The 14,095-nt window shown below is 46.4% G+C and overlaps 1 protein-coding gene across 1 annotated transcript in view; it reads left to right on the plus strand.

The window, feature by feature from the left end:
* Positions 1–14,095, plus strand: part of LAPTM5 (lysosomal protein transmembrane 5) — a 33,569-nt gene that overhangs the window by 3,659 nt on the left and 15,815 nt on the right. The window contains exons 2-4 of the mRNA XM_026657157.2: positions 7,741–7,834; positions 11,504–11,580; positions 12,377–12,505. Of these exons, the coding sequence (XP_026512942.1) occupies positions 7,741–7,834; positions 11,504–11,580; positions 12,377–12,505 (300 nt within the window). The remainder of the gene's footprint in view (positions 1–7,740; positions 7,835–11,503; positions 11,581–12,376; positions 12,506–14,095) is intronic.

The raw sequence follows: 14,095 nt of genomic DNA on the forward strand, positions 1-14,095 counted from the left end.
ATCTATCTATCTATCTATCTATCTATCTATCTATCTATCTATCTATCCCCATACACCCCCTCTATCTATCTATCTATCTATCTATCTATCTATCTTTCTATCCCCATACACCCCCTCTATCTATCTTTTTCCTTCTCCAGACCTCAGGAAGAGCTCTGTGAAGTTCGAAAGCTTTTTCCTTCCACCAACAAAGCTGGTCTAATAAAACATACTGTATTTCCACCCCCACCTTGTCTGTCTATCTATCTCTGCTCAGCCATCTATTTCTCTATCTGTGGTTGCTTAGAGGGTGCCAGTCAGTCCACAACATAAGCATACACAACACAGTGATCCCATCCCATCCCTGGTTTGTCTGCACCGACAGCGCTGGCATGGTGTGTCTCTTTCACACCGAATGCTGTCTCCTTGCAGAGAAGGCTGTCTAGCATCAGCACTTTAAAAGGTAAAATACGAGCGGAGATTTTCTTTTCTTTCCCATGTTTTTCATCGTCTGTCTGCAGTCGGGCACAGGAGAAAGGGAAAGTGGATTTATAGCCTGGCAGGTACTTGGCTGATTTGCTGCATCAATACTCTTCATTTGTATCAGTACAAGTTATTGCTGTGGATCCCCGTGATGAATCCCAGTGATGCTTGGTGATAGTAGCGCCATCAAACACCAGCGCTGAGGTTTTGTGGCAGTGTCTTGTGCTCCTGTAAATTAGATTTGTCTCATTGCTGAGCTCTCCACAGACTGTGGCAATAAATCCTGGATGTTCTCCAATGAATGGGAAGATGGAGGGAATGTGAGACAGAGCCCAGGCCCGGGATTAACACCTGCTGAACAGGGGCCGTGGTGCTTAGCACAGAAATTTTAAAAAGAAGCAGGGGTGTGTTAATTCCCTCGGGAAGGGCTCGAGTTATCTGACACCAGCAGCCGAGCCAGGCAGTCCAGTGCTTTCTACGCACTGCCCGCGCAGAGCAGCTGAAGGAGGGCGCTCAGTGTGGCACCTGGCCCCCTGCTTGCTAGTCTGTGGAGGGATGGTTTTCATTCCCCACTTGAACAGGGTGTGTGTGTGTGGATGGGGGTGAGGGTGACGGGGAAGTTGGGCTAGTGGGAAGAAATATTGCCCAGGTTCTGTCTAGGAGGGAAGGATGGACCCGTGATGAAGGAGCGAGTCTGGGACTCTGGAGATGTGGGTGTTCAGGGCTCTGGCACAGATTTCCTGTGAGCAAGTCACTCGCTCTCTCTGCCCTGATTCCCCATCTGTACAGTGGGGATAACAGCACTGCTGTGCCTCCTGGGGGGTTTGTTAGACACTCAGATGCGACAGGGATGGGGGCCATGGAAGCACCTTAGCTCAATAGTATCAAGGGAGCCTTCACTCTTAAAATTTCACTGAGGACCTGAATGTTAAAACCAAATCACTTCAGCAACCTCCCTCCCTCTAAAGCGCTCCAACCCTCCCATCAGCTGCTGATTCCCCTTTCCTCTCCAAACTGTCTTCCTCTTCCAACCTCCGTCCCCAGCCAGAATAATTCCTGCTGCTGGCGCCCCTTCTATCTGCCGGACCTGCATCCCCACCGCCAGAAACTGTCCCCTCCAGCACATCCTGAGGTGGGCACTCCGGGCAGGCAGGCACTCTATCTAGATTCGCTGCTAGCTTCCACTGCTGTAGCAGGGATGCAACTCAAGTGTGGGTCGTGGTCCCAGATAAAGGTCCCTCTGGCTGCTGGAAACCATTCACGGTCCCCATCTCCAGCTTCCATCCATTCAACCTTCCAGCTTCTAGTTGCCCTCCATGGTGGAAGCTGCTGCATTCCCTGAAAGCTAAAGCCGGTCCATATGAAATGGAAGGTCCCAAGCTGCCTTCATGGCTTATTTACTCCAAGAGTAATTAATGAAGGAGAAGCAAGGCCTAGAGCAGAAGGTTGGGCTTGCGGTTAACGGGCTGGTCTCCACTGGAGGTGATCTTGATTTAGTGCCTAGCTTTGGTACTGACTTCTTAGCTAAGACCCTTAATTTCTCTGTCTCTAATCCCAGTGGCCAAAATAGGGAGCTCTTTAAGGTCGGGACTGTTTCTTACAATGTGGTCGCACAGCAAGTAACACATGGGGGCCTATCAGGGAAACCATAATAATAGGACATTTCTTTATTCTTCGGGGGCTTTGCTGATTCCTCCCCAGCACAGGCTTCGTGTGGCTCTTTCGCCTCGTCTTTAATTTTTGTAACAATTTTCTCAATGTTTCCGCAGCTTGTCTGAGGTGCCGCCCCCCCGCCCCCAGACCGTCCCATGCACTTGCTGTTGCAATGCGGTGAGAGTAGGCAGTGTGACAGAGCCACATCTATACAGCGGTTTCAGCTGCCTCTCTTGCAGATGCTACCTTATTCCCTACGGCTTTTGCGTGTGAAATCTCACCGCCCGCTTTGTCATCTGTGCTGCTTCTCGAAATGGCTGCTGTAGAAACACTGACGGATGCTGGAAACATGAGCAAGAGTGGAGCTCATAGAGGACACAGCCGAGTACAAGCCTGGGAGGCAGGTACTCTGTCTATCTAGATTCCCCAATAACACCCTTCACGGTGGTGTTTGGTGCACCTAAGCGGTGGGTTCTGGACCATGCGCTGCAGAGCAATGTGGTGGGCCTACCTTCGGTGACTCTACCTGCCTGTTTTCCCTTGGGGGAGTTCTTTAGCTCAAGGAGCGGTGGCATCGCTTTTTGGTGCCTACGTTTCCCAGATTAAGTCCCTGCCAATGGTTGTGGTATTCGCAGGCATGGGGTTGTGACTCATTAGACATTAGAGCAAGCGTGACGTTATCCATGTGCAGATCCAAATGCAGGACCCACCTCTTGGAGAAAACTTCCCCACCTCCCCCAGCAGTGGTGTCTCTGTCCAACCCACTCACAAGGGGGAAAGAAGAAGGGAATAAAGCAGGTGCATTGGTATCACAGTGCTTGGGCTATAGGAGAATCATGCTTCACTAAACGGAAAGATTAAGGGTTTGACTCTCATGACATTAAGGTAGCGGTTCTCAAACTGTGGAGCGAGACCCCAAAGTGGGTTGCGACCCCATTTTAATGGGGTCACCAGGGCTGGCTTAGACTTGCTGGGGCCGAAGGCCAGAGCCAAAGCCTGAACCCCATCACCCGGCGCTGAAACTGAAGCCCAGGCCCCACCACTTTCAGCCCAGGGTAACGGGGCTCAGGTTACAGGCTCCCTTCTGGAGCTGACCCCCTTGAGCTTCGGCTTTGGACTCCCCGCCTGGGGCGGTGGGGCTCAGGCTTTGGCCCCCCCCCCATTCGGTGCAGCGGGGATCGGGCTTTGGTTCAGGCTTCGTTCCTCTCTCCGGGGTCGTGTAGCAATTTTTGTTGTTAGAAGGGGGTCATGGTGCAGTGATGTTTGAGAACCGCTGCATTAAAGCCACTTTAGACTTCTGGAGCAGCGTAAAGGGGCCTGAGTATAGACTGCAAAGCCAGAAGGGACCATTGTGATCATCTAGGATAGCCTCAGACCTCTGGGCTTGGAATCCATGAAGCTGTATTCAGACCCCTTTACGCTGCTCTGGCAGCATAAAGGGGCTTTAAAGTAATGAAAATCAAGCCCTTAATCTTTCAGTTTAGCAAGGTGGGATTGTCCTCTGACATGCACTTGGCTGTACTCCAATATACCTTCGGCTACATCAGCAGTTACTCCTGATTCTTGCCATTGAGAATGAGAGGACAACCTGGACCTCTTACTGCAGAATTCCCCCTTTTTATAGACATTAGCGATGAGCTTGCATTGTGAAGTTCAGATCCAGACCGTGATTCCATTTTGAATCCAACTGGGAACTACCCTAGAGTTCACAGCCATTTGGATTTGATGACCCCACCGTTTCGGCCTATGTGCAAAATTCAGTTCTGCAACCAAAAGTGAACTCCCCTAATGTTCAGCAGGCTCAGATCCACTGTTTCACTTGAGTTCCTGTTGCACAGAAATCTAAAAGAGTCATTTCCTCTTCTGTTCCCCACAATAGCCCTTGAGGCGTTGACCTCGCAGCAGCAACAAGGGAAGAGAAAGCTCTGACCGCTCTTCTGTCCTCAAACACCTCCCAACAAAGTTGCAAAGCTTGTTCCCGCACAGAAAAAGTAGCATGTAACGTTAGCACTTCAGGGATAATGCACAGTACAAATGGCTATATCTATGTGATAGGCCAGGAGAAAACAAATGGGTGTCCTCTACACAGGATTCTTTCTTCCATGTATAATTATATATCCTGTTTTTCTTGCATTCACACCAGTTGAGACTCAGGGAACATGAGATCGATTCCTGTCTCTGTCACAGGCTTCTTGTGTGATCTTGGGGTCTCTTTGAGCCTCCATTCCCCATTTCTAAAGTGGAAACAGTTCTCCTCCTTTTCTCCCACTCTTTGCCTGGTGTATTTCGATTGTGAGCTCTTCAAGGCAGGAATCATCTCTTACTATACACAGCGTGGAGCAAAACAGGGTTCTGAGCTTGTTTGGAGTCTCCAGGCACATTACAGATAAGAGTACATTTTCTTCTGCTCAGTTAAACACACAGCTCTAGGCTTGATCGCTTCTCTATCTGCTACTTTCAGTGTTGTTTCCTGTATGCGCCCATTGCAAACACAAGTACAAACCACAGCTCTTCCTGTCCGTCATCTTCCACATCATTTTTCAGTTTACTTTCTCAAAATACTCTGCGAAGCTGTTTGAGCCCGATAGAATGTACGCAATTATTTATCTCGGTGTGGGATATGATCATGCTTCCTGTCCCTGTCAAAGGGTCCGGTATCTCATGATCAGCTCTGCAGAGAGATCTGTGAAGTCTAGCTGAGCTCATAGCCTGTCTCATCTGCTTCTTCTTGACAACACTTCAGCACGCGCTGACGCCTTGTGAACCTAGTAGTTTAAGTAGCATGTCCCTCCAGTGCTGCCTCCGGCACCAGGAGTATCCCAGAACATTGGCGCTTCTGGGGAACACCACCGCGTCCTGCTATGGGTAGGAACGGTCGGGAATTTTTCGACAAAATGTTTTTTCCATCTGATTCATCAAAACCGAAACATTTTGTGGGGAACGGATCAATTTGAACAAAACTTTCTCCGATGAGGGATGAAATTTTCTGGTCAAAACCAGAGAGTTCCCCCACAAATTGCTAATTGTCTGGAGGCCTATGGGTCTCACATGGCTTAGGGATGACCTGGATTCAGTTTCCTGCACTTCCTGATTTGGAGCAGGGACTTGAATCCAGGTGTCCCACATCTCTGGTGAGTGCCTGAGCGAGAGAGTCAGTCTCTGTCTTGCTTTCTCAAGATCTCCTGTTGGAGCTGTTCCCCAATATGCAGTGGGCCAGAGAGAGATTCTCTAGCTCAATGGTTAAGGTGCTCACTGGGTCTGTGAAAGAGCAGAGTGCAAGTTTCTCCCTCCGAATGCTGGACTTGACTCTGGCCTGCCACGTTCCAAGTGACTGCCCCACCCACAAAGCCATTCTGGGGAGAATCTCTTGCTCTCTCCGTTTTGTCCCAGTGCAGAATGGGAAAGTCTTCGAAATCTCAAGTAGTTTTTCCAGATGAGCAGAGCAGCTGCAGGGAGGGCCAGTAACAAAGGAGCTGGGAGGGTAATAGCAAGATGGCTACAGAGAAACAGGAGGTAATTTATTAACCGGAATACATAATATACAGGCTTAGTATGCAATGTACGATCATGGCATATAACGCAATGTACATGCATGGCTCAGAACATACAAGCGTGGCCCACATATGACATACACCAGGGTTTGTACACATATGGGCTACAGGCTGAGTCCTTATGGAGCTCATGCTGCGTATTCAAATTCTGCCGAATCTAAATTTCTATTTTAAGAAAGCCCAGCCCACTCACCAAGTTACTCACCCCGACGAATGTGAAGAAAACCTTCCAAGGGTAGGCAATGCGGCACTTCCTTCCTGAGTCTGCAGACAGCCTGAAACCATGGCTCTGCGAGGTGTCAACCCGACTGCTCCCCCATTGGTCCCATTGGGGTGTTACCTCTGAAAGCAAATGATGGCACTTTAAATGTCACCCAAGCTATGTCCTGGCTGACCTTTTGGCAACGGGATGGGGAAAGGGCACGGCAGTGAAATCTGCCTGGGCCGGGTGTTGCTACAGAGAAGGAAATGCAGAGGGAAGAAAGAAGGAGAGATACAATGACAGGACTGGGGGAGAGAAACAAAGGAAGGAAGAGAAACAAAAGGCAGGACGAGCAGTGGGCTGAAAGGGGAGCCTATTTTCCCACCCAGTGGTGTTGAAAGTTTCAATAAAGCACCAAACAAGTAAGAAATAATGGTGCTTTATTTATGCTTTATCGGCTGGAGCTCTGCTGTGGTCCTCATTTTATGATACTGCCAGCCCACAAGTAAAAATACTCCCTTCCCAGAGGGAGTTTGATATCCCAGACACCTGCTGTACATAAGGTAGAGGCACGGCCCAGGACATACAGCATACGAGCACAGCACACCTGTAGTCGGATGCAGCTCTGGATTGACTTGCGGGACATTAACTCTCTGGAGTAGTAAGGGGCTGGCACCAAGGCTCCATTTATTCCCAGGTAGTTTAATCTGGAAATTCCTCTTGCCGTTTACGATGGCTGCTTTCAGGATGAGCATCCCCAGTTCAGCTCCCTGCTTTGACTGACCTGCTGCTCCCACATCCCAGCGGAGTGCCTCACCCGTCAGGCTATTCTAGGGGTTGTCTCACCTATGTTTTTTCATGCCAGAATCCAAAAGGCTTGATTTTTGCTCCAAAACAAAAACAAATTCCAAAGCCTCCACATTTTTAACCAAACAGAATTGTTGTTCTCTGGCCAGCCCTACAGGCAGCAGCCATCACTCAGAGGGTACTATCAAAAGTTCTCCGCCTCCAGCAGCTCCCACAGTGATTAGGGTTACTACCTGGTCAGTATTTGACCAGCCTGGCCGGGTTTTTTTTTATAGATTTGCCAGTTGCCGGAAAAATGATTTAAATAATCTGCCTGGAGTTTTTTTACATGGGTGTAAAGATTTGCATTGTTATCACAGTGTTGTTATCTAATGTTAAAAGTGTCTGTGTCCAGTGTTCCCACTAACGCAGTTTAAGCGATAACAGATCAAAACTGTTGAAAATACAGCAGCTGTCTGCCCAGCAACACACACACACGTGTGTGAGTCACAGGACAGTGTGGAGAAGTACAATGTTGTCAATCTTATCTATATGTGTTATCTCTCTAGATACTGTAAGTGGCTGTTGAAGGGGTGGGGGTTGAGGAGTTGCCTTGGGGAGGCGTTGTGTGTGTGTGTGTTGGGTTTTTGCATTTCAAAGGTGATAACCCTAAATTGAGCTGAGCTCTTTGGAAAATCCACCCACTTCTCTTTAGGCCTACATGAGCGCCACGCTCTTTTGAACATCAACAACCTCTGATATTTGAAATAAATTCCTCACTGCAGAGCCTACAAAGGGGTTGAGAAAGAAGCAGAGTGTTATGGTGAAAGCACAGAACTGGGCTGACTGAGTTCTTTCCCTCCCTCTCCCACAAATTCTGTCTGTGACCACAAATTCACTCTGTGCCTCAGTTTCCCCTCAGTCTCTCACAGAGCAGTTTCAAACCATTAACATTTGCATGGCACTTGGAGACTCTGAGGCGGGTTGTGCAGTAGGCATTCCAAGCAGTAGTGATCTCTGGAAACTGGTTGATAAGAAATTGGCAGGCAGCCTGCATAACGGTCTCCTCTGTTTTTGCCCTTCTAGGTCATGAGCGTACTGCTCTTGATTGAGTACTCGACGGAGGTGGCTACTGGGAAAGGCTACTGCAAAGTCCTGGACAAGGATTACTACATTATTGGTAGGTTCGGTAGATGGAAGAGAAGCCAGAGGAGAAGCTGAGGGGGCTGCGTTCAATCCAAAGTTGTTTCTTCTCCAAATCTTCTTCAAACCAGTTGTCAGATGCCGGAGTTTAGAACTGAGGGTCATGAGCTAAAAACTTCAGACCCAGACCCGACCTAAAACAGATACATAAATTAGGGAGTAAATAGTAATGAAGCCTGACCTTAAAAACCTCTAAGGAAGGAGATTCCACCACCTCCCTAGGTAACCCATTCCAGTGCTTCACCACCCTCCTAGTGAAAAAGTTTTTCCTAATATCCAACCTAGACCTCCCCCACTGCAACTTGAGACCATGACTCCTTGTTCTGTCCTTGTAAGAATCCCGTGCTTTTTTTGTATATTGGGAGAAAGCTTTCCAACCACAAATCTCAAAGCCTCTGGCTAATATTAATTGATTAAAACTCATAACAACCCGGAGGTGGTTGAAATTTTTCTGATTTCAAGTTTTCAATGATGTTTTTCTGCAAAAATGCAATTTTTGACCAAAACAAGACCAATTTTTGCTGAATTTTTATGAGTTTTTTATTAGCTACAGAGCTGATTGAATTTTTTCAATTATCAAAATGGTTTTTTTTCCTTCAAAATTTGTAATGTTAACATTTCGGGGATGGGGGGATGAAATTTGAAAAACTAGTAGAAAACTCCTACAATTTTGTTTTTATTTTTTTTCAACCAGCGCTACCTGTCATGTCTATAGGCACTGTTGTACACATAAATGTATATTCTGCTTAGCAAAATTGTTTGAACCGCTGTCAAATGGAATATAAAATATTCCCACAAATAGTGATGTATAAAAATGATGATTTGTTTCCAAAAATTTTTTGGAAAAAAAAAATCATTTAGTGACAATACATTTCACATTTCACATTTTACAAACCCTGAATTAAATGGCCAGTTTTAGCAGGGGAGACTGAGATGTCAAATTTTCTTGAAGTTTCCATACAAAAATAAATTGTTATCCAAGCTAGACATTGAGTTTCACAAACCTTGAGATTTCTGCTTAAAAACAGAATGATTTTGTGTGAAAACTACTATTTTTTAACAAAACAAAATAAAAAAGGCCACATTTGGCATATAATCCCTCCACCCACTCCCTTCCCAAAGTTGCAGTATTTTGCAATTTTGCAATGAAATCCCAAACACTTGCATTTCAAGGTGCATCACAAATATTTCACAGAGCTCTACTCATGAGATTTCTGGCATTTCTTTTTCTGGTCAGACTGGAAATACGACAAAGAGCAATCTTTATAGTTCCAGAAACTATAAGTGAAAACAATGTGTCTAAACATTGCACAATGCTTAGCTTGAATTCAAATACAGAAATGGAAGAAGATTTGGGAGATTCATTCCCTTCCCCCCCCCAAAAATGGTTCTCTCACTTGTCCTCAACTCCTGCTGTTCTGTGTGTACATTGCACCAGAGTGGAGTGTGTTAACAATACCCTAGAATGTTGTGAAACTCTACCATTTCCTGGGAGCCAATTTCACACCTCTTCAACTTTTGCTTTCCCATGCAAATTAACGAAGGGGCTAACCCCAAAAAGGGCACACATCTGTATTTAAACTTCTAATTTCATTATAGTTCTCAAAAGCTCTGCAGCAACAACTTGCACATTTTTAATGTGTGATCTCATGCACTACAGAAATGTAAAACAAACAATAGCGGAAGAGAAGAGTTTAAGTCGCACAGGGGAGATTTTCGAAGGCATTAGGTGTCCAAATCTCATTGACTTTCAATAGGAGTTGCATCCTTATTTGGCCTCTGTGCCGCTTGGAAAGGCCAGATCTCTAACACGCCTTAATTCCATTTCTGGTGGGTTAATTTCCTTTGTTTTTGTTTTAAGTAATATATCAACATTTATCACTGTGGTAATAATGACTGGGAAGTAGCAGAGCTATACAGGAAACCAGTGTGCATGCAGCTTTTGTCATATGGACCCAAACCACCCGCACTGGAGGCAGAACACGCTTGAAGGACCGTTAGGTTTATTTCTCTCGCCAATCCTGCCCTGCCTTTGAACCCAGCTGTTCAGAAGCAGCACTCTGCAGTGTATCAGCGGCCCAACAACCTAAATATCCATCCCCAGCAATCAGCAAATGTGACTATTAAAACCACAGTTTACGAGTCCTGCCTGCATTCCCCCGGCCAGTTTATTGGGCCATAAAATAGAAACAGGCCTCTTTGCATTCAAGGGGAACATTAGGAGTCATTCAAAGTCCCTTCTAGCTGCATTCAGCACACTAGCTCTGATGTGGCCAGAAGTTAATCAAAATACACATTAGGCAAATAAAACCTGTTTTTTTTATGAGTCCCCTCGCTATGGTTGCAAAGGCCCAGTGTAAGCTTCATCAGACCACCATGGCATACACTGTTTATACCACATTTGCAATGAGAGAGGACTTTTATTTCATAACATACTTCTCCCTGCTCATGAAATTCCTGGGTATCTCTGGGAGACTGGAGCAAGCAGTGATGCATAGAAACAGAGCGAGAGAAAGACCCATACAGCATGTTTATTCATTCGCTGGCGTGTGTGTTTGTATAAATCACGGACTGGGAAAGTTTCATGAGATACACACCCCAATTTGGGGAAGCTTTCACCAGCAGCAGCGAAATCCCCAAGCGAAGTGGACAGGCTGTGCGGGGGAGGCGGGTATCCTCTTCAGATAAGCACAGAGGTCTTCTATGGCAGCTTAGAGCATGGGTTTAGGGCTGGGAAAGGGGGGCATGTCTAGTGGGAAGCATGTCTAGTGCTTCTGCGACTACACACCAGCCAAATCCTCCCATGTGAGTGGGAGGCAGGATCCAAAAGTCGAAACCCCTATAAAGGAAAAGGGGGGCATTGTTGTTACTGTCGCACACCGTGGGCTGTTGTAGCCCCTGCAGTGGTGCTCCCTGCCCTGGGGAGTGGAAGGGAGAATTCTGCAGATAGGAACTCAGGTCTGGCGCTGTGGATCCAGATTTGATCCTTCGTGTGAGGGTGATTGGGAGCAAAAGAGACGTGATTCCATCCATTCAAGCCCCCTGCAATACAAACCACAGGTGCCGGGTGCTGAGTGAGTCTAGGGAGGAACAGATACAGCAATGCCCAAGAATGAGTCTCAGTCGATAGAATCACAGAAGTTGGACATGGAAAGATCGTATTAAGATTTTCCCTTATAGTCTATTCTCCAGTGCTTCATCCACCCCAGAAGTGAATGTCCCACGTGATGGGGATTCTGCTACTTGCGTTGGGAGACGATTTGCCCAGCTTAACAGCCTGTGCAAAATATTTATCTTCCACTGACAACATATCTTTATACAATTCCCTGGTTAACTGTGTCATGTCCCTGGCTAGCAGCTGCTCCATATAGAGGGTAAGAGCCTACTACTGGTGGCATCTAGCAGAAGTGCTTCTTTAGCTTATGGGATGGAGGCAACTGGATTTAGCAGTGAAGGTCCTGCGTTCAATTCCACAAGAGGATAAGTCATTATGTTGAAGTAAAAGCTTTGACTTATGGGACCAAATCCTCCAGTCCTTAACTCAGTTAAATTTTCCATTGTGCAGTGATTGACTAAGTGGATTTGGCCCATGATTTGAAATGCTTCTGTGTTGCATTGGGATCTTAATATTATTATTATTTATTAGCGGACATCACCACCAGCTTCCTGTTGATCTTCATGCTGTTTATCATCAGCTTCTACCTTCTCTATGGAGTGGTGAAGGTATGTCGTTTTAAAAGTCTTGTTTTTGTAGGGATGGAGGGGGGGAAGATTATTTACAATTTCAAACCCATTGAACTGGTCACTGACAAACTTGCTCAAAGTCTGGATGTGCCTACTAGGGCTAGGGGGAAATTTCCCCTCAAAATTATTTTTGAGGGAAAATTGGGGTTTCAATTAAATGAATTTTTCATGCCGAGAGTCTGCTTTCCATTGACCATTAAGATTTTTTTGAAATATTTCAGCCAAAACCCAAACTATCATGATTCGGAAATGCTGCCTTGGTGTGTAATGACAGTTGTTCGCCTATCTGGGCTGGTCCGACTACATCTCCCATAATGCACCATAGTCAGCAACTCCCATGATGCAACCGCCTCCCCCCAATAAGAGAAACCATGGGGAATCATGGGAGATATAGTCTGACCAGGGTGCTTAGCCTATAGAGGAGAACAGCAGCTTGAGGCCCCCGAACTACAATTCCCATGAGGCAAGGTGGCAGAATTTCCAAATTGAAATATTTCAGCTTTCAAATTGCCATAAAAAAATCTAAATTTTCCATGGCAAAAAAACAAAACAAAAAACAAACCCCATTTTTTGATCAGCTCTCATGTTTATAGGTAAATTTCTAACACACCTGTCACATTAATATCTAGAGTTAGGTGTGGAATTTCTTGCCGCGGTGTGTGTGTGTGTAAATTTTTCTAGCTATAACAGCACAATAGCATCATAATAGCCCTTTCTAATCAATCATACTTGAATAGAAATAATCAGTTGCCTGCTCTCTCTCTCTCTCTCACAGAACAGGGAACGCCTCTTGATTCCATTCCTGGCTTTGCAAATCATGGATTTTCTCCTCACCCTCTTCACAGTCTTCAGTTCCTACATTCAGGTCCCTGAAATGCTGTCCATTGCATCCATTAGCCATGTGGTAAGTAAGAAACATGAGCCCACTTTTCAGGCTGCCGGGGTGCAGATCTATAGCACAATGCGTGATGGAGACTCTGGACATGAGCATCCTACTAGGTTAGGAGTGGTTTTGCCCTCCTTGGACACCTCACAATGGGCCATACCTGAAGGCAGGATATTGAACTTGATGGACTAGACAAAGGCCCCAGAGAAGCAGGAATGCTAGTCCAGTAGTTAGGATTGTCACCAGGGTCTTTGGAGACTTGGGTTCAAGTCTCTGCTCTGCCACAGATTTCCTTTGTCACCTTGGGCAAATCACTTAGTTTCTCTGTGCCTAAGCTCCCCAGGTGCACCACGGGGCTGCTAGTACTTCCTTCCCTCACAGGATAACTACATGATGAGGTGCTCCGATGATACTGTGATAGGGCTATATAAATACCTAAGGCAGATAGGCTAGTGATCTACACTGACATAGGACCCCAAGCAGGATACGTGGTGCACTATATGAATGAGGGGTGAATGTCTGGCCCCACTAACTCCATGGGTGTTTTGCCATTGATTTAAATGGGGCCAGGATTTCACCCCCAAAGTCCACTGCTAGTCTTACAACCCACTCTAACTGGACTCTCTGCCCCACTGCAGGAATCATTCATTTAATATTCATCGCATTTCCTATAACCTCACTTGCCTGATTCATCATACTTGATGTAATTTATGTACAGCGATAAAACCAAAGCGACAGCAGGTTGAGGGTTGGCCAGGGGAACATTTGTGTCTAAGATGATGGACCGTCAAGAGGTCTGACAGTGGAACTAAACAGTACTTTAAAGGGAAACCGTAGTGATGAATTCTCCTCTCATGCCATTGATAACTAATTACATATATTTCATCTCTGGTCAAAAGTCAAACTTGAGGCCTAAACAATAAGCATCAAACATGATATTTGGGCATCAAAATCAGCAGCAATTTTCAGAGCCTGGCGTTGAAAGCCAGCAGCTCCCATCAACAGGAGCCCAGAAACTCTGAAAATTGTTTTTTTGCATGAAATTCAGCCCATTTATTGGGTGCCTAATGTTAGCCCCTCCTGTGCACATCCCCAACTCCCCGAGTCGGAAGAATTTTGGCCTGCATATAGACTACACTTTCTGGACTGTTTTTTGGAAAACATTTATGGGTGACAGGCCTGATTCACCATTGCTCTTCCCCTCATGCCGTCAGGAGCCCTAGTGCAAAACGGGGGTAAAACACCCCATTTTACATCCACTTTGCACGGGGGTTAACAATCATGCAGGGGACCCGCTCTCCATTGGCAGTCAGAGGTGTGTCTCTATGGCAGTCAGAGGTGTGACTGACACATGTGCACACACACCCGAGCTAGCGTTGCTCTAGCTAACCCCAATAAGAATATCCTGGAAGCTGCGGCAGCGTGGGCTCGCTGATCCAGGGTCCCAGGGATGGGGGGTGTTGTACAGCCCATGCTGACAAGCAGGCAGGGCAGTCCCTACCCATACGCAAACTACGCAGCTGCGTAGGGCACCAGGAAATGTAGGGCACCAAATTGCCCCAAATTTCCTGCTCCAGCAGCCAGCCCGATCCCCGCGACGGCTGAGCT

Source organism: Terrapene carolina, unplaced genomic scaffold, assembly GCF_002925995.2.
Source record: "Terrapene carolina triunguis isolate 2854851 unplaced genomic scaffold, T_m_triunguis-2.0 Scaffold236, whole genome shotgun sequence".
NCBI lineage: Eukaryota > Metazoa > Chordata > Testudines > Emydidae > Terrapene > Terrapene triunguis.